Below are 20892 nucleotides of genomic sequence, written 5' to 3' on the forward strand. Positions count from 1 at the left end.
CGAAGCAGGGGCGGCCATCACGTCTTGGAATAAATACGAGTAAATTCGTTTTCAAAATAATTTAATTGTAATTATTTTAGCTATGACGTACCTATTCTTAGTAATAATTACATTATGATGTTATTGTTTTGATTACAAAGAATTAATTCAATCATTAATGACAGTACTCAACCGTTATTTTATTTTTGTTGTTTGTAATAAATAGATTTTTTTTAAATACTATACAATAGAACCTGTCATTCTAAAGTGACACCAATTTAGTAACACGAAGAACAAAAATCCTTCATCGGTATTTAATAATAAATTAAACATAAAAATACATAAATTGTAAATTGAAATTTAAGTTACTTTTAACATTATAATGTAAAACTATACCTAAATAATCTAGACAACACCAGAGTTGGTGTTAACATTAGGAGGAGCTGGCTGAGCAAACATGAAAGATGTGGCGTTGGCCAGGAACTGTTTCTTCACGAAGTCTGTCGTGACAGACTTTAGGTTCTCCTTTGCACCAAATTTACATTTCACATATCCGTAAAGGTTTGCCCCCGTCAGAGTCAGAGCAATCATAACTAGAAGCTGAAAGTCAAAGAATTATGTTAATAATTATGTTCATGAATTTGGTCATATCCCGCGGTCATAGCCATAAACAAGTCCTCACTTGCTCTTCTAAGTTTTAGTAAATTTCAAATAAAATCTCACCATCCATCTGAACTTGAAGCTTAGCAGACTGATAATAAAGAAGCCAGACCAAATGAGAGGGCACAAGGTGAGCCCTAACCAGAAAAGGCGGCTTTCATTGCGATTTACGCGATTCTGTAAACGAGGATTCATTACTTCTTCAAACTAATATAGTATTTATAATACCTGCTTAGACTGATACATACTTGTTGAGACTCGAAAACCCAATGGGATTTCCCTTCATCATCCACATAGTTCCACCATCTTAGCCCCACAAGTAAACGTCCTGATTGCATAAGATACTAGTATCAGTTTTTGGCCACAAAATTATTACTTGGTGCTCTATAGATTATGATTATTAAGTTTGTTACAAATAAAAATGCATCTTTTTAATAAAGTATTGTAGTATTAAAATTAATACCTTCATATTTATTAAAGTCTCAGCATAAAATAAAACATTATTCTATTTAATTTCGCTACCTATGGCTTATGGCATGTATATGGATATACATGCCTTTAATCTATTTAGCTGTGAATCTTTTGATTCACGCAGTGTTTCCAAGGGAAATTTCGCCACTGCTTGCTTCAAAGATACTTTAAGAGACTCAATGTGGCCGTGTCGTTTAGAGCAGGCCATTTTCTCTAAAACTGACCATAATTTGAAGTCTAAAGGGTTGAGGTCTGGGCTAAATGAGGGCAGGTCTTCAGCTCTTATATAGTCCGGAACATTGGTTTCAAGCCAGGCTTGGGTAGTTTGTGCCTTGTCATCAGGTACAGAATTCTGCTGGAAAGTCCAAGGTATATTTTTTGAAAGTGTATTGCTGAGAGGTTTCACAATATAATCCAAGACTGAAGGCCTGGCTATGGCGGGCGGAGGAAGGCGAGACCATGGCTGAAGATTTGAGTCCTTTTTCGCAAATATTTGTGACTCCTAAATAAGATAATCAGGCGTCACGTGACAACACTGATGCAGAATTTGACCACGTTGTACCTTTCCGACCACTTGAGCAACCTTTCAAGAACTGTTAGCATATTTATCATTGGGCTTATTGTAGTGTTCTTTAATTGTAATTTTTTTTCCATCGGTGCGTCTCGCGACTCAAGGCGTTGAACCGATTCAATCTCTTTAATTGTAAAGATTGATTAAAGCCAGGTCCCATGTATCGACGATAAGCACTGATCTTTACGTCTTGTTTTATAATACGCGACTCTTTATTTCTCTTCTAATGAAGATTCGACAAATTCTGGCTTTAACAGCCTTTCTAGTTCTAACAGCATGCGGCCCCCCTGATTTTTTTCTGAATTTCCACAGGAGAAGTATTGTTTTATCTGTTTATAGTGCAATATACAAACATACAGCTGATACCAAGCTATTGAAGTGTCTGGAATATGACCGACACTTATTGCAAAGCGATCCTATTTTCTTTAACACTCCATTCCATATATAATTTGATAATAAACACGAAAACATATGTGTAATGGCGCAAAAGATGTTTTTAAAATAACATACCTGATCCCTATTCGAAATAATTAAAAAGTTGAAAAATGCATTTTCAATAGTAACAAAACTTATGGCCAAACTATTAGTTATAGATCCAGATATTAAGTTAGAAAGTAGAAATATAACTTATTGTTAACTCACCGCTTATATTTTTTACAGTCCAAAAATCTGCTGATAGCAATAGAGTTACTAATACAAAACTGGCTATAAAGGAGTCAGAAAACCATCCACACAGAATGTACACTACTATAGCAGAACATCGGAAGACTAGATGAAAAAACACAATGTATGGGTGTCTGAAACATTAAAATCATAGGAATATTTAAATTACCTAAATAAAAAACGCATTATTTATACTGTAAAAACAACTTCATTTTATACAAGAAAATAAAAGTAAGCAAAAACACAGAACAAAATTTTATGATCACTTATTATAGAAAAATATTGACTTATTTGTTTGGAATGTTCTCAATTATTACAATTAAACAAACACTTAATCTTTCATTACTTTCATATGTTAGTGTTTCATGTGTTAGTGTTCATATGTAGATGTAGACCCTTACACAAATTGTTTGTTGGCATTATCTTCCTCGCCAAATGCAATTGTATCATCATCAAGAAGCGGCACCTGAGGGACACTGGGCTGTAATGAGGGTTATTATGTGTCTACATTATACCAAGCCGTGCAAAGCAAACAAAATATTATATGGGTTATTCTATTGTCAGTGTCTAATTTAGTCAAACAAATATCTATCAGTAATTAATAAAAACTATGCAATTAATGATTCAAAAAATACATAAATTTGCAAACAAATTAGCTGTTTTGTCTACAATTAATTACATTTTATTGGATTAGCTGTAAGGATGGCTAATATGAATTAAAGAAAATTATAGGTATGGAAAAGGATAGCAGCTTACCGTGGCAGAATTTGAATTCATTTTAGACCTGGTTTATGTTGTATTTATCTTAAAACACTATTTTACTTTTTTAATATCCTCTGATTAAGACTATCGTATACTTACGATATGTTTAATTTTTACTATCTTATTGTTTGAACGTAATATTATTATAGTAATATCTTTTTGAAATAAACTTGTGCATCTATAAAAATTCAACAATCCGAAAATCGTCAATGTCAATATTCACTTCTGTCATCCTCTTATCATATATACGACACAGCTAACCTATACAATACTAGTGTTTTAATAATTATAAAAAGCTAGGTATATATAATATATAACTGACAGCTGGTACATACTTTTTTTAAAGACACCTCGCAGTTGGCCTTAAAGGCCTTTACACTTTACAGCTCAGCGCGGGCTGTTTTGGTAAACGTAGGACTGTCGGAACTCGGAGTTGGCGGTCGTTGTGTATGGTCAATCGCCTGAAGGGCAGGACGGAAGCTAGCTGGAGTGAGCGCTACTTCGTACTTCGCTTGGACCTAAAGCGGTTCTTCACCCTAATCTGTTTTTAACTATTATTTTTCGGGAGGCTTTTGATTCGTTGTTAGCTACGGTAATTAGACGATACGGATTTGTTATTTTTTTTTTTTTTTGAATGGAATCTCGCTGTTGGCCTTAAGGGCCTTTACAGCTCAGCACGGGCTGTTTGGCGAGCTTAGCTCAGCCGGAAAGGGGGGGGTTTCCCGCGACTCGCGCAAGGGCGTCTCCTGTGAGACTCGAACCTCGGCTTGGGCTGTCGCGGGGGGGTCAATCGCCTGAAGGGCAGGACGGAAGCTCACTGGAGTGAGCGAAGTGCGAAGTAAAGGTCCTCGCCTTCCCCGGTGAAGGCGGGTTTTTAACCCTAATCTGTCTACTGCTACTGCTATTATTTTTGGCCGCGCGGGCGGCTTTTAATTTATCGTTAGCTACTGTGATTGGATCATCCGGATCCGTTAATACGTGTCGGGGCCTCCTGCGAGCCGTTTTAGTCGGGAAGGGGTAGTAATTGATGCTTTTACGCACCAGTGGGTTGGGATGGTGTTTAGCCTTGTCGAAGTGGCGTTTGGACGCCAACTTCATCCATTGGGCTATGGTAGGGAGCTCCAGGTCATAGTGGAGATCGACGTTTCTCACGTAGAAGGGTGCGCCGGTCGCGATTCTCATGAAACGCGACTGTAGCACCTGTAACCGGTGGATGTACGAGGGGGCACAGTGCGCGAAGACTACGCTAGCGTAAGTCATGCACGGTCGGACGCAGGCCTTGTACAAGGTTACCTTGTGTCTAAGGGACATGTGACTCCTTTTATTTAGGAGGTAATGGAGGCGAGAGAGGACAAAAGCGGCCTTCTTGCGAACGGCGGCTACATGCTTACGAAAATACGGATTTGTTAGCACAAGTCTGGGCCTTTTAAGAGCCTTTTTTTGTCGGGAAGGGGTAATAATTTATGCTTTTACGCACTAACGGTTTGGAATGATATTTACCCTTGTTGGAATGGCGTGTGGACGCCAACTTCATTCATTGGCCTATGGTAGGGAGATGGTACGCAGTGTACACACTGATAAAATTTATCCTTTTTATATGGGAATCTTATAATAATCTTATGAGTAATGTACCTTCAGACTTAATTATTTATATAATATGTATTATAGTCAATAAGAAATGTTTTTTTAAATATTGTCCAATAGCCTATTCTACGGTTTCGTCTAAACTCTAAAGGTGCTATATCTTAGATAGGTATATGTACTCCTCTTGAAGTTAAGTATGTAGAGCTGTCAAAATTTTGCACAAAAGTCACAAAGCTGTTTACAATTTGTTCTACGTGCTTCTGTTTGTACAGGGTTTGTTTTTCACGTAATCGTTTCGTGTTTTGTACAATGCCTTCCGGCGCCGAGGGTTTCATATTACGTTTGTTTTCGTGATCGTCAGTTTTGTTGTGACAAGTGTGATTTGCGTAATATCGTTACGATGGGAGCTAAAGCTAGTACTGCAAATGGGGGACAGAGTCCGCGAGCGAGAACATTTTCGACGAGCTCCGGGTCCGATGTAGTCGCGGGTGGTGCAGGCTTTAGCCTTTTGCGAGCTATACCTGGTATACAAGTGTCAAGTGACAGGCAACGAGCTCGATCATTATCGTCAGTGCCGGATCTACATGCTTCTCATGAGGCTATTGCCATACCTCCTAACTCACAGAGTTATGAGGCTTCGGCAGCTGCCAGCCCGGACACTGATACTAGCTCAAATGAGGAGGCTGGGCCAGTTCCTGGAACATCATTGGCTCTTGGCAGAGTGTATGCGGCTCACTCCTTACCTTCACATATTTGGTCACTGAATGGTAAGCAGTCATAACATTTTAAGATTCTCCATTATGTAAACTAAGCTATTGAAAAACATACAATTCAAAATACTAAACCACTTTTCTAAATTCTTTGTAAGACCTATAAGTATAAGCTGACCTGATGTCCTTAAAAATTGTCATTTGATTATTCAATCAGTTATTGTTGATGCAAAATCAATGTCTAATGTTTCTGCAAAAAGTTTATGTAAGTTTATATTGATGAATGTGTATTAAGCTCTTGTTTCAAGACATTAATCTTAGAGAATTAATGAATCTCAAATAATAATATTCTTTAATGTAATCTAATTCCGGTAACTATCTAACAGCAAAAATTCAAAGATTTATTACTATATTATAAATAATATTATTATTTCTATCTAGCTTAAGTATTTCTTGCCATGATTTTCTATAAATGTTTTTTGGAATACATATTTCAAACACTATTTTATTATATAAAATATTATATGTATTCTAAATTTTAAGTTCTTTTGTCTGATAAACTGAATCTCAGGTAAACAACACAACATAATGTTTCATAATTTTTTAAATTAACAAAACTGCATTTACTGCTACCAATGCATTTATCTCCGTACAATTAGGTTTCACATTTACTTGAAGATTACATCCAATTATGGCTAATTCTAGTTTTATGTACAAACATCAAACAGATACTATCAATAACTATCGTATTATAGGAGGTTATTTTAGTATATTATTTATATTAATATTTTGTTTCTCCATGTATTGTTTATATGTGCAAGGGGCATCCACACAAAAGAGAGATATATATATGTACTTATGTATTTTTGGTCATTGGAAAACAAGCTTTATTTATTTTTTTGATGAGCTTAAAAAATGTCTCCAGCCTTATTCTATCATTATATGTCATAGTAGGCTGGTGGTTTCATTTGTGTTGGTGATCTTTCCGTAACATAAATATTTCTACAATTACTTAAGTAAGTAGCTTTACCATATATAAGTGAATCTACCTTCTCCTAGAAAACACTGTAAGGCCAGGCTAGGTAAATAGGACTTTTTTGACGCCCTTATGACGTATGTGCAACTACTACCAATCTCCAGCCTATCGTGCGTCAGTCGCGAATCTAGGCTTCCCGTAATAAATTGTAGCCGTTTTTCCGCGTAGTGCGCGTGCACAAGACGTGAGCTTTTTCAGTCGGCCGCGATTCGTTGCCGGGATAATACATACGTCGATACCATGTACCGCCGCCGCTACCGGACTACGCTAGGCTTGGGCCTGGGATCCTCATTCTCGTCATCGTTTTCGACGACCCTCTCGTTTAGCTCCCGAACCTCAAGCACGGATTCAGTGCGCTCAGATGCGCGCGCGACGGCAGCTAAGCTGAAGTCGAAGTACGAAAGTGCAGGCACTGCTCAAGGTCTGTGTGCAAGCTTTCAATATATTTTTGTTTAATAATTTAATTGAAATTTCTTCATTAATCCGCCGCGTTTTCGTATAACGTGATTTCCGGCTTATAATGTTTCGATTTCTCAAGTTGTATTTCTATAGTGTGAAATTTATATTGATTGAGTTTCATTTGTGTAGTTATAAAATTAAACTTAATTCTTTATTAAATTCGAGTTTCTAGTTTTTAATTTGTTCAAAAAACGGTTTTACGAGAATAATCCTACGACGCGATCCCAGTCTACCGCGTTACGCGTAAGGGGGATTACTGTATAACTTTTTCATTATTAAGTTTTTAATATCGCTTAACGAAAAACAAGTCATGACAGTGTACATCATCCAATTCTAGTAACGGTTAGGTTTAGGAATCTGCTACTAATAAGAGTTTTTGAACAACTAGCATAACGTTTCATAAAGTAAGGCAAGATTTATTTCCACAAATCTTGCCTTATTTTGACAAAATTTGCTAAAATAAAAGGTGGAGTGGATTTTATATCAAAAACAGTTTTATCTGTATATGCTACGCTCAACCAATTCGTTTCTAATCCACAGAAAAGAATTATTTACAACATTCTTGATGAAATTTAATAAAATAATTATTAAGCATTTGTCGCTTTTAAGAGCTTTGCTAGATTTAAAGTTTCCGCTGTCATCATGTCCTGGCATCCCGAAGCCACCTAAGTCAGTTATTAATTGGTTAGTTAAGAAGTGCACTATTTTGTTTGTTATTTTTCTTCTACGAATGTAAATAAAATAATGACACAACGTGTCATTATAAAATGCACCATTATTATCATATGAAAATGAGTTTCTTATGCGAATGAAGTTTTGAAATAATCTCGACAAGCAAAGATCCTGTTTTGGTTCGAATACTCAGCCGTTGACCTTACAAACATTTGTAGGTGAGGTGAGTGATCCCTGACACTTTTCAAATAATTCTGAATGCGTAAAAATTCGTCGCATCAGGCTGTAAATCCTATCTTTTATTAAAAACGATTTAATTTAGTATAAAACCTGCTCGCTTCGGTCTCGACTGGTAGGGCTTGCGCGTTAGGTAGGTAGCCTTATTTACGTCTCACTTCATCACAGCGTAAACACAATTTGACATAAAGAGATAAGTTAATAGAGTGCAATAAGGCTGATTATTTTTTTATATTAAATCTATTAATTTCTTATAGGGTCGTACCTACTAAACGCAATTAAACCTTAATAGCTCATTAATTAAATTTGTCCGCACTTAACGAGTATGAATGTCGCTTCTAAAATAACCGAGTAACACAGCAATAGTTCGCCCCACTGACTTGCCCTACATTACTTTTAAATAGATTGCGTGTTCGCTTCTATCCCCTCCCGCGGCAGATTGGCAGCTGCCGAAGCTGGGAAAATGGCATACTTTTCAATTATTACTAAAAAAAGCAAATATTATACAGTAATACACTAAATCTGGAAAGCAAACCGCATAACGATTGAAAAAAGATATTTCAATCTAAATAGATTGATATGTTCAGTACTTAATATGCATTGACTAATTTATTAACTGGGGGCAAAAATATTCAAAATTTCCATTCGGAAGGCAGATACTGTTATTATTTGGTTTAATGTGTTTGAATACAGCAGTGGACCTCTCTCATGGAAACGGGAGATAATTTATACGTACTGATTTATTGGAAGCTGGCCAGCATGTCTCTAGTGTACCAATGTTCAGGTCTGTGAACCCGCTGCATTCTGAATATTGTTGGTCGAGTGGGTGGATAACCGGATACCCAAATGGCACAGACAGGCATGGTATGTGGTGTGGTCTCGTGAGCCCAACTTCATGTTTCGAGTTCAATCACCAGAAAGAAACCACTCAACCTGCTGCAAATGTTTCTGCATAAGACATGATTGATTCAATTCGAATAATTAAAAAATCAATAGTGGATATGCCGTCTGATATAATCGTGAAAAACGATCGATTAAACTTTAAAATTCTGAAGAAACGGAGAAATGTATCGGCGAATATTCCTATTGACATTGAACAGTTTTGTGCTCATGATAAAAGTGCCGTCACTCTAGTCTTATATTTGCCTCGCTTCTGGTCGCAATACAAATAAAAGATAGTGAAGTTGACTGTTGTCGTAGATAAAGCATTACATTGTAAACAATATTTGACTGAAGTAAATATATCATAAGACGTGAGACTCGATTACAAATGTGTGCTGTCTATTCGTGTGGAGCTGATATCTGATTGATGAATATTTTAATAGTAGCCGTGGATTACTATACTTAACTTGCCCCCTTAACATTAACTTAAAAAAATGAGCCAAAACACGAAATAAACTAAATCCAATCGGTTTTGGCTCTAATTAGGTATTACTAGGTCTGCTAAGCTACAGCTACAGTTTCAGCATATGATGTTAAATATACTTATGATTATAATAAAGTAATGCCTTTATTAAATTTTATTAAACAAATGCAGAGAATACATTATTTTTTGGAATACGAAAAATACGACAGCTTTAAAAGCAAATAATCATAAGTTGCCGTGTTGTAATTGGCATTACAAAACTATGAATACCTGGTGTCATGTATTTACTTATATTGATATTGCGCGATGTTTTTTTCGTTTGTATAATCGATGAAGCCGTCGTGCAGTCGAGTAGGTATATAAGGAGTGTAATTTGGTATGTGTTTTTTTTTAAATACACTATTTTTTCTAATAGCATAATATCCGCCATAACTGCTACACTGTCGGGGCATAAGTTAGAGCTGTGCTCGTTTACTTTGCCAAAATAGATTTTGAACAATAAATACGTTTTCGTCGGAAGAAAGAAATTGTTTCCTTGGCAGTGACCGAGCTTTTGATACAGCTATAAACGTCACTGTCGGCTGATTTTCCTAAAGATAATTCGGTCACTCTCGAAATGATTTATATCTTAGTTTAGTGACTGTGCCAATATGACTTTAGTTCTAAGCCCTTAAACCTAGTTGTTTAGTTAGAGCAATCGCTTAGTTTATCCGCAGAGTTATATAACTGACTGTAAGTTATAGAACACTAGAAGTAGGTTAGTATTACTTAACTGTCCTAAAACTATTAGAGTTGTTTAAGTTCAAAAGATGGCTTTCAAGGAACTTTTTAAATTATTCTCTTTTTTTTTATAGAACAGGGGGCAAACGGGCAGGAGGCTCACCTGCCCTTAAGTGATGCATGCCTGCCCATGGACACTCAATGCCAGAGGGCTTACGAGTGCGTTGCCGGCCTTTTAAGAATCGTTAAAATTAAATTGTTCTACAACTTTCAGTCAGTTATAAAACTCTCCTACCTTCATTCCTCTGGGTGTTGCAATATAATGAAATGTCTGAGTTGGATTTTTTTACTGTAGAGCTAGTAAATTTTCCATCTTCTACTGTTGCGCATAGTGCGTTGAGTTATAGCGAGGAAGAACTCCCATAAACGACGACCGCCGAATGGGACGCCCTAACAGTAGTGATTTGATTACTCAAGAAGTTGAAAACATTGTGATGGCGGATCATCGTTTTACTATTTGTGTTACACCAGAAGAAATTAAGATTTCTGTAGAAACTTGATTTAATCTAAGATTAAGCATAGAAGACACACTTGAACCACATAAATTAATTTTTGAATACTGTCTATATACATCGGTTTTCTTTCTTTCCATAAATAGATAGATAAAATCAACAAGTTTATGTGGGTACCAGTGGTTTTGAATGAAGGTTTGTGTTAACTAACCGGCTCCTGTATCCGTTTTGATCTATTTAGTATTGAAGCAACGGTGGCACATCGCCAACGGACGTCTCTCTCCATAAATAATATGCGCTATCGTGTTAACTAATAGTGGAAAACAAAAAATATAAAACATGCCCCTTGGCAACTTCCCAAATTGAGTTAAAAATGAGCTTGTTGGTTGTGCATGTCCACGAACCACGCATCTACGAACTTCCTGTATCTGCGGTTTTCATAGGTTTTTCATGAAAATTACTACTCTCGGGAAGTGTTAGTTTTCGTGGGCATCAACTAAGGAACTCGTTGAGTTGAAATTGTATGGAGCTAAAATGTCCTTTAGGGAAATTCTACGAAAACGTTAACAAATTATTTGTAAGATTATTCTAGTTAACTTATTTAATACATAATGCTTTAATACATTTAATTATGCTCTACTTAATAGATTTAATACATAATGCTTGTTGCCTATTAATATATAAAACGGAATAGATTGTTTATGTTAAAATAATATTTCAGTAATAATAAGTAACGCAAAATTTATACTTAATATTATTAGATAGAATTAGAATTTTAAGGTAATTAAATTTGCTGTAGAGAATTTTTATTACATAACATTTATTCTTATCGAAAAATATTCAAATTGACATCATTTTTATTTCAAGGAATAGCTTAAGAGATATCGTTGCTAATTATTCGGTATCTATATAACGGAAATATATTTTTACGTCACTTATACTATCTGACCGCATGTCACGTCCTAAAGATTAGGTGAACACTTCGTATCCAACCGATTTTGGTTTTCGTGTGTGTCGTGATTAGACTCTTAGTTGTAGTAGTTCTGGTAATCTATGATTAATCTGGTATGTATTCGATTACCTCGTTTGGGTGTTGTATGGCAGCTAACACGTTCCATTAACAATTGCAAGATAAAAATATCACCTCTAGAGAGCTCCCTGTAACCTCTGGCCGAAATTTCACATTAAGTCGATGGCTAGGTGACGAACTGCTCGGAACTCATCTCGCTGATGGCAGCAGTGCCTGTGGTTTATTAAGCAGTTAACTTAATTTACAGGAAGTTTAATAAACTGGATAGAACTTTTATTTGAACGAGAGTTTAAAATAATATTCCCGACGTTCCGTCTGAATAATATTTACTTAAGAGTGATTGCTATATTTGCTAACAAACTTTTTGGTCTGAGTTCAATTTATTTATGTTTAAAATCAATATGATTGCTTGACAAATAAAATGAGATAAAATTTTACACACACAACTCACGTAATCACTTCTTAATTCAAAAACAGGAATGGTTTCAGTTCTTTAATTAGGTTCGAAAATATCATGTAATTTAAACTTCTGTAACGGAAATGAAAGCGAAGTTATTGCATTATTCGACATTATTCAAACATAGGTTATCTGATCTTCGTTTAATATTGTTGTAATAATCATGGACGGATGTCGGCTGCAATACATATCCACCGTAAAAGGTTATTAATTTGTTAATAAAGTTAAATATATATAAACTTAAATTACTCGAGAAAAATATTAAAATAACAGCCAAGATGACATTAAGGTAGGTTTAGACGAAGCCAGTAATGCTGGCGCCAGTCCTGCAGACACGCCAGCGCTGGCCTGGCCCTGTTGTTTAGACGAGGCCAATCATTCAAGAATTTTTCTTAGGGTGTGCACACGTTTGAATAATGAATTCGCGGCAAAGTCTGTTGAAAAAGAAATGTTTAAGGAACATCTCTGTACTATTAAGAGAGTTGATTGATATATGAGGAAAAAAGAAATTGAAACGACTTTTTATTTTGGATTTAACTTCATCAATAGTCAGTTATTTCATATTCATTCCTACACGAAGTTGTTCTAGTGCCGAAGCGCGCATAAATTTATTTTTGTATGCATCACAACGCTTATCCCACAAGCATTCGTGCTCTCTATACAGTTGTACGAATTTAAAAGTATCCTCTTCATTGAATTTTCTCGGCATTTTTGTCGCCGAAATTCCACACTAAAAAACAAAATACACACACCCTACAGGACGTTCGCCAGTGACTGGCGAGATGCGTCTACACGTGTCCGCAACACTGGCGCGGGGGTCGAGGGGCATGCGGGCGGAGGTCACTGGCTAGAAAAATAGGCGGGCGCTCTATTCTCGCCAGCGCTGGCAGCCAGCGCTGGCTTGGCTTGAAAAACTGTTTACACAAGGCCAATATCAAGCCAGCGCTGGCTTCGTGTAAACTATGCTTTAGGGAACCAGAAAATGCATTAAAAAATAAAAATGACGCAATGTCGTTTCGTATTGGGGGTTGTCAAAAGTCAAGTGCAAGGTCGTCGCCGATCAATGGGAGCCAAGGTCAATGCTAGGGCTGTCACAAAAGTGATAAACAATATACCACCCCTTCCGGCTTATTAATAAACATATTACCTTCAATCCAATAATTGTAATCCAGTAATTTGTATGATTAATGTGTAGTAAGGAGGAATTAGTTTATTAATATTTTCCTCAGAGTAAAGCCAAACTTCCACCGAATTTTGCGTCGAATCAGGGTTGGATTATTTCTTAGCAAATGTCAAAAGAGTCTATCTAGTATCGTCAAGTAATAAAAACTTTAATATTTAGTTTGCAGTTTTACACTGACAACAATGAATTGGCTGATTTTCTTTTAAGTAACTTAAAATAATGTATTTAAGTAAAGATGATGGAGGAGACATTCGTGAAATAATTTCGTTGTTAGTGGCTCAGGCTCAACCCTAGCGAGTGCAGGCGATGGACGTGACTGAAGCGCGGAGCCAACACCTATTGAAACTGCTTCGTGGCCGAGTGTCGCTCAATTTATCATACTCGATTGTAGTTTTAAAAAAGAAGATTACAATTACGAACTATTTTGTAGACTAGCTAGGGGACAAAAGAGGCTTATAAAATCGTATGAGATTCTTGCCTAATGCTAATATAATATATGTACTTGCATATAGCTAGTTCGCAAATGACCGTTTAAATCTTATTACATACATCGATATGAGTCGCTCTGGTACAAACCTACTCTTTTCCGAACAACTAAACAAATGCTGTTCTGACTCGCGCTAGTCCCAATTGTAGATTTCATCACTTTATCATCGCATCACCATTTTGATTTAATCATAAAAGTGTTTTATTATTAACCCCTGGAGTTGCAGACGTAATTTGACCAATTCACAATGGTAAGACTTAGACTAGGGATGAGATGGAAACGCTTATTATAAAGGCTCATATAATAAGGTAGACACAAATATTAAAATTTTATTTGTTTTTTTGCTACATAGGCCGATACTTTATTTTAAACGAATTGATGTATTTGTGATTAGTTACAACCGATGTCGTGTAAATCGGTCACTCTTTTCACCGACATAGAATAAGAGTGTTATCATTTCGATCTATATTCTATACGAATGTCGTTAGCATTGAATAATTATAGAGTATAATGATCATTTTAATCATTAACTACTTCAATTACTCGGAAATTGAAATAATTTTGACAGGTCATTTCGAGTTTATAAAAAGTTAGCCTCGGTATATCTTTAAATATTCAATTTAATTAACTTGCCACATATAATATGTAAGAATTGAAAAGCTCTTTAGGGGTAGTCAGTCATTGACGTCTACAAAACGTCAGTGGCTTTTATATAGATATATATTATAAGTGTCTAATTAAAATCTGACCCGTATTTTCTTAAATTTTCCATTTTTTTTTATAGAACAGGGGGCAAACGGGCAGGAGGCTCACCTGTTAAGTGTTGTTGAAGTTAAGTGATAAAGAACACATTTTTGATTAATTCTATTTCGCTGAGTCGCTTTTGCCATCCTACTTGTGACAGTTGTGGAGATTTCCAGATGCGTTATGTAAGTTGTTACGTTTCTAGTCGAATTTAAAATTACATTAGACCAGCAGTACCTTGGACAGTATCCGAAACGTGGTTATGTAAATGTGAAGTTAGCGCTGTCGCTATGTACACACGGCCTTGCGGCAATTAGGCTAAATCTATTTCAATGCACCTCCTTCCCATTTCCCGCTCTCCTCTGCTGCACACGCCGCGCTCTGTTTCAGCATCAAGTCTTATTACTTTAATAGGCAATGTCTCCTTTCTATGGCCTTTATATAAGTTGTGAACAACTGCAGTAAAAGTAAAATTTGATCAGTCAGTAATGAAGACGAGCATGATGATAACATTCATGTCCGGCTGAGCCGCGCGACACCGACCTTGCGGTTATTTCGATCCGTTCATCTGTTTTAACATCTCTCTCCGCTATTTCAGTTTGAATAATTTTTAAATTACACAGGATTTTCTTAGTAAGTAATGCCACCTATTTTTTTTTTTCTTTTTTTACTTGCGGAAATGCATTGCGCCTACTCTTCCGCGGCGCGACTGCTTTGTGCGGATGGGTTATGTGGGACGCGCTATTGTGCATACTGCATACCCACTAAAACCCCTAAGCGGATGCGGTAACAGCATAGCCTTATCCGCTTCCCGACATGCGATGCGGCGGTTACGTCCGCTGTGAAGATACTTGACACAGCAAGTATCCTTTACAGCTAAATCCTAAAAATAGCTAGGGGAGATCGGGTCCAGTACTTGCAGGGATGGATCATCATCCCTTCTTTTAGAACTGCCACCTATGGCTCGATTATTGCCATCCTTACTTGGGCAAATCCCGTCAGAAGACTTTTTGTGGGTAAAATGTATTTACTTGGAAGGTTACATTTTTATCGTGATTTTTTTCGTGTAAGTTGAGATTAGAGGAAAGTCACCAAATATGGAATACTATTTTGTTTTTGGGATATAAAAAAAAAACTTTATATAAATTAAAACAGTTTAATGTTTTTACTAATCAGTCATACATTTATATGTAGTAATTAACAGCCATTAATCAAATATATTAGTTATCAAATTAAAATCTAACATAAAAAACAAAATCACAAATGAGTAACCAAATATGGAATAGGTACCCATATATGGAATATAAGCATAAATCAACATAACAATAACAAAAATGGACATTAATATCTTTGAGATCAATTAAATAAATATAACATATTGTGATAAATGAAAGAAGTTACATAATTACTTGCAAAAGTCACAGATCCAAGTATCAAACTCTGGACCAGCACAATCATAATGTGCCCAGAGCCCACACATCAAGCATTTAATCCAGCTTTCTCCACTTTTATCCATCGAAAAAAGTCTTGAACAGAACATACATTCTGCATCAGCAGAGTCAGGAGGTACTTGGTCCATCAACTCATCATGTTCACTACCTTCATCAAACTGGATAACGTCTAGTTCCTCAGAGTCTTCTTCTTCACTATCATCCTTATTTTTCTTCGTTTGTTTGTTTCTCTTCGCAGTTTTCTTCTTATTCTTTGTCTTGACTAGTTTATTTTCTTTTTCTTGTCTCTTCATATTTTTATTTTCTAAATCAGTTTTGTAGGGAGAAGATGTTATGACTGCTGCTACAGCAGCTTTTCTTCCTCTGCTAGATACTTTTCTTCGTTTCTCTGGCACTGGACTTATGGCATACGGAGACACCAGACCCAAACTGCTGCGATTAAGCCCAGAAGTCGAAGGTACAGGTTCAGGTTGTAAATTAGCAGTTGTTTGTGGTGCAGATATTTCTACCAGAACTTGACCAGTTTCAGATCTTGATTCCAGCGGAGGGATATTGGTTGTACAACCGTCTATTAAAGCATTTTGTTGCGCAGCAATAAAGTCCACATCACTGAAGACATTTTTATTTAAAGGCCACAATCCAGTAACTTTGAACCCGTTGGCTGCGATTTCGCCTGTTTGTACTTTCAAATAGGATTTGCCAAACAGCTCCACAATATCATATGGACTTAGAGGTCTGTTGTTGTCTCTAATCCACATGCGTATTTCCTCACTATAGTATGTTTTTAAAGGCCCCATGAAAGTTTTATCTAATGGCTGCAATTTATGAGTCGTATGAGGAGGTAACGAAACTATGTCCACGTTATTTTCCCTAGCAATATCTATTATATCGATATTGTGAGTATGACTATAGTGTCCGTCTAGTATCAGTAAAACCCTCGATTCAGGAGTCGGGTTGGTGTGTTGAATAAAGTGCTTGAACCAGTCTGTAAAGATGTTCATTTGTATCCACCCTGATGGGTGTGCAACTCCGACTGATCCTGGAGGACAGCCTCTCATTAGCTGAGCACTCATATTTTTTCTGGGAAAAATAATGAACGGTGGCACAAAATGACCAGTAGCATTCATGCAAACAACTATTGTCATCAGAGATCCTCTTTCTGCTGAAGTCAGTGCAGCTACCTGGCGTTTACCTTTGTGGCCGATGATTTGTGGTATCTTACTTTGTACTATTGTGAGGCCTGATTCATCCACGTTGTAAATACGATTTGGTGGATAGTTATTCTTAGCGTAAAGCTCTTCAAGGAGGTTGAAAAAGGCTTCCACTTTTTCCTTATCAAATCCAAATGCTCTGGCAAATGATGTACCAGTTGGTCTTCTTATCGAAAGTTTATCTTTATGACGATTTAAAAATAACTTTAACCACTTTTTTCCAGCCATACCTGATTCACCGAAGGGATTCTGCAAATTGTTTCGCTTTGCTAGCATGAACGCCATACGGCGAAGATCAGTTCTTGTTAAACCGTGAAACTTACTCTCCATTATTAGTATGTATTCTACTAACTGATGTTCAAGTTCGGAGCCCAAGATAGTTTTTCGTCCTAATGTAGTAGCTGCTGCCACTTCTGGAGACTGTTCATCTTTTTGGCAGAGACGAAATAAAGTTGTCCTAGGCACTTGAAAATGCTGTGCCGCTTTCAAATACCCCATTTTCTTTTCCCGGACGAATTTTATAGCTTGTGCCATTTTTTCTTCATCCCAGGTTTTTCGTTTGGTTGATTGTGAACCGGACATTCTAAAAACAAACATTACATATATTTTTTAGCAAGCAAGTATCTATCATATGAAATATTATACCTAATTATGGAATATTCCATAATTAGACACCGACGACTGTCCATATTTGGATTTTTATACTAGTTCAAACTCTTCTAAATATTTTTTTAAGTCACAATATATTGAAATTAAAAGATCACAAAATGGTGAAATAAACATAATACCGATATACTAAATAGTATAACACTTATGTATACAAACATATCAGCTGGTAATACTCATTTATTACTTACCTTTAAAATTTTCCGCACGACAACAAAACAAAACACGCCTGCCACACGTGAAGTATTCGCGCAACTGACTCGATGGTGTGAGTGCGATAGTTAGTAGACCGAATGGAACAGAAGATGGTCGAATGTTGCGTTTCATACTTATAGTCTTAGAGAAATGAAGGTATTCCATATTAGGATACTATTTCATATTTGGTGACTTTCCTCTATATAAAATAAATAAAAATAAAAATTAGTGGCGCTACAATCCTCAGATTTTCAAGGCCTCAGATTTCTGAATTTATTTTATGATCATTTTTAAATCTAATAGGCAAATAGGTAATCAGCCTCCTGTGCCTGACACACGACGTCGAATATTTGGGTCTAAGAAATGTCGGTTTCCTCACGATGTTTTCCTTCACTGTTAGAGCAATTCATCCATTGGTGCACAGCCGGGGATCGAACCTACGACCTATGAGAGTCGCACGCTGAAGCCACTAGGCCAACACTGCTCGCTTATATATATGTAATAAAGTTATTATATACCACTCCTTCTCGAAATAAAAACTCAGTTGGGTTTCTGCAATAAAAACAGATTCATTTATTTATTTTCTGTTTACAAGATAAAATTACAAAAGACAGAAAAAAGAGAAGACAACATTAAAAGTTTTTACTCCAGGTGATTTACTTATTATTCCTTATTAAAATTAATAACCTTTAAACCAATAATTGAAATCTTCAATGTTCGATATTTTTAGGTTAGAATCCCGACCATCGAGTATTCATGTTTTACCATCGATAACCCGAGTCTATCACTCTGTGCGAAACGCGGCAAATTCAAACATAAAGATGATTACGTCTCATATAAATGAGAGTCCTTATTTTCTTTATATCTCCCCCCCTCGAAGGAGAACAAACACATAACATATATGTGATTGTTCGTCAAGTCGTATCGTCAGCCACCGGAATTATTTTTGTTATATGAAAAAGGTTTGATTCTGTTTTCTTGTGTCCGGTATCAACCTCATAGATTGAATTTGTGATTCTCTTTAGTATTTTGTATGGTCCGATTTCCCTAGCCTATTAATATAATATAAAATCTAGAAGATTCGATTATTTCTTCACTTTTTGAATTATTAAAAATAATAATTTAATTAATTACCTTAAACCTAAGAGGAAACGAATATATTATATTGTTGTTGTTGCGAGTTTAAATTTCCCTAAAATGTCCCACAGAGAGCAAATTCAATTCAACTACGATATAGGTATTGAAAGGGTTTAAATCATTTATTTTTCCCAAGCTCCGAGTTTCGAGTGAGGGATGGATCTCTGTCTGTCTACTGCCGATAACTGAATTGGAAATTTTCTGACCGAATTGTTGAAAAGATTGGATGCAGACAGTAGACAGTCGTTTTTAACCGACGTCTAAAAGGAGGATTTCGACTGAAAGCAAACAAAGAACCACCGAGGCGTCCCACAATATCATGTTTATGTAGGGTGTTCTATTGTTTAACAATTCAGCGCTCGTGTTGACACTCCAGAAGCTGGCAGTTTAAATGCCAGGATATAAAAATAGTACAATGAACTATTAGTAGAGTTGCGGACGCAGTTTTTCATAAGCTTTTGTTTTGTAAATTCTCCAGTGCCGCTTCAGACTGCAAGCACTTATACAGGTACAAAGTGCGATTGCGTATCGTATCTACCGTCTGATATGCCATTCTCATCTTTTTGTTATTAATTTTCTTAACCATTTGCAAACATGTATCTGATGTATAATGATCAGTAATGAATACTGTAAATAGTCTTGGTTACTGATCCTACGCGATGATGAGACCAAAGGGTAGGCCCACTTCTCGACCCCCACTTCTCCTGTCATCACTCCTCCCTGCCATTACATCTGTCCTGGCAATATGCAACAACTCCCTTACAAAATTAAGCAACATGTCAAATTTATAATAGTCTGATTGAATGAAAAGCCAAATTTAAACAACTAATTAATTAACTGAATATATAAAAGACCGTTGAAATACCCTGGCTCGGAACTTCAAAGACATGATAATAATATGATGCGGTTTACATGAAAAGAGCGCCTGCTGCAAAATTGAAGCAATTTATCGTACTCGTCACGCAGCGCTTAAAGGCTCTGCTTAAAGGCGCTTTCGACACGCCTCTCAATACACGACTTCTAAGAAGTGTAAAAACTATGTTCATCTTAGTAATTATATCTCCGATATACCTCTCTTAAGCGCGATTCATGTGACGTTACGATTATTTCAGGATTTTTTCTCGGTTGCGTCGTCGTGTCGTGAGTCTGGCGACTATTGATTTTATGTTTGATTGCTAGTTAGATGAAAAGATTACGATCAGTGACATCAGTCTATCAGATCACAGTTTATCAAATAGGTCGGTGTGACACGCTCCAACGTCACAAGGAGCAACGACAAGTCTCGGCTACTCTCAGGGCGGCAGTAGCCGGCTGCCTATCTGTGTATCATCGGAGTGTACCGTGTACGGACTACGGGAGATTGTAGTTGTAGGCGTCAGTAGCGGACTACGACTCGCCTCGAACGGTCGTGCTATGGGACGTGGTCGGTACCTGTGATCAGCTGTTTTGTTGTTTTTATCTCGTTTATTTGTGTGCAAAATGGGGCAAGCGTTCGGCACCAACAGCGGCGAACGTCAATGCCCTAGGAAACCTTTCGGTGCGTAATGTTCTGTGTATATTAGCGAATAATAATACATTATTTAGTCCGTTACGAGTTAAAGTAATGCTAGCTACATAATCGATACATTGAAGACTATACTTGGAACTTGTTCTCTACTGAGTAATGTTTACATCGCTCGGAGCCGGTCGTTAGTTTATTTATATAGAAGACCTGCTTGATAAGATCGTATGTAAAATAGTTGTGACTAAACTGCGAAAAGCGAAAATGATTTTGTGGTTGTCTTTTATTCGAGAGTAGATGTGTGTGTTTCATAATTAAACTTGTTGGTTATCTGTCCTCATGTCGGAATTGTCGACCTTACAGTTGAAAGCGAAAGCATTTTACTTTGTAGTGTTCATTGCGTATTTTATTAAGTATAAATTAAACAA

General features: G+C 36.5%; 2 protein-coding genes across 5 annotated transcripts in view; one reads left to right on the forward strand and one right to left on the reverse strand.

Moving 5' to 3' along the window:
* Window positions 1–44: 44 nt before the first annotated feature.
* On the reverse strand, window positions 45–3301 carry LOC111003482 (uncharacterized Golgi apparatus membrane protein-like protein CG5021). Of its 2 annotated transcripts, none has more exons than XM_022274003.2 (6): window positions 3101–3301; window positions 2746–2810; window positions 2324–2478; window positions 888–967; window positions 703–816; window positions 45–579 (listed from the first exon to the last, which is right to left on the reverse strand). In XM_022274003.2, the coding sequence occupies exons 1-6, from the start codon at window positions 3119–3121 to the stop codon at window positions 385–387; spliced, it is 630 nt and encodes a 209-aa protein (XP_022129695.2). In that variant the 5' UTR covers window positions 3122–3301; the 3' UTR covers window positions 45–384. The 2 variants fall into 2 exon arrangements, with proteins under 2 accessions (XP_022129695.2, XP_022129694.2); XM_022274002.2 differs by having other exon boundaries at window positions 2746–2825; window positions 3101–3300.
* A 1588-nt stretch (window positions 3302–4889) lies between these two features.
* The window catches only part of LOC111003465 (E3 ubiquitin-protein ligase znrf2), a 45711-nt gene continuing 29708 nt past the window's right edge, over window positions 4890–20892 (forward strand). For 2 of the 3 annotated variants that reach the window (XM_022273978.2, XM_022273979.2), the window contains exon 1: window positions 4894–5457. In XM_022273978.2, coding sequence (XP_022129670.1) covers window positions 5091–5457 — 367 coding nt within the window. In that variant the 5' untranslated portion in view covers window positions 4894–5090. Of the gene's footprint in view, window positions 5458–20892 lie in introns of all 3 variants that reach the window. The other variant, XM_045630631.1, reaches the window with a different exon arrangement.

Source organism: Pieris rapae, chromosome 13, assembly GCF_905147795.1.
Source record: "Pieris rapae chromosome 13, ilPieRapa1.1, whole genome shotgun sequence".
NCBI lineage: Eukaryota > Metazoa > Arthropoda > Insecta > Lepidoptera > Pieridae > Pieris > Pieris rapae.

Excerpts from the sequence above, each read along its gene's own strand:
- LOC111003482 (XM_022274002.2), bottom strand. The coding sequence starts at position 3,121 with ATGAATTCAAATTCTGCCACG. Across the intron at positions 2,479-2,745 it reads AATGCCAACAAACAATTTGT|ACACCCATACATTGTGTTTT; the intron begins GTAAGGGTCTAC and ends TTAATGTTTCAG. Across the intron at positions 817-887 it reads GGGTTTTCGAGTCTCAACAA|AATCGCGTAAATCGCAATGA; the intron begins GTATGTATCAGT and ends CCTCGTTTACAG.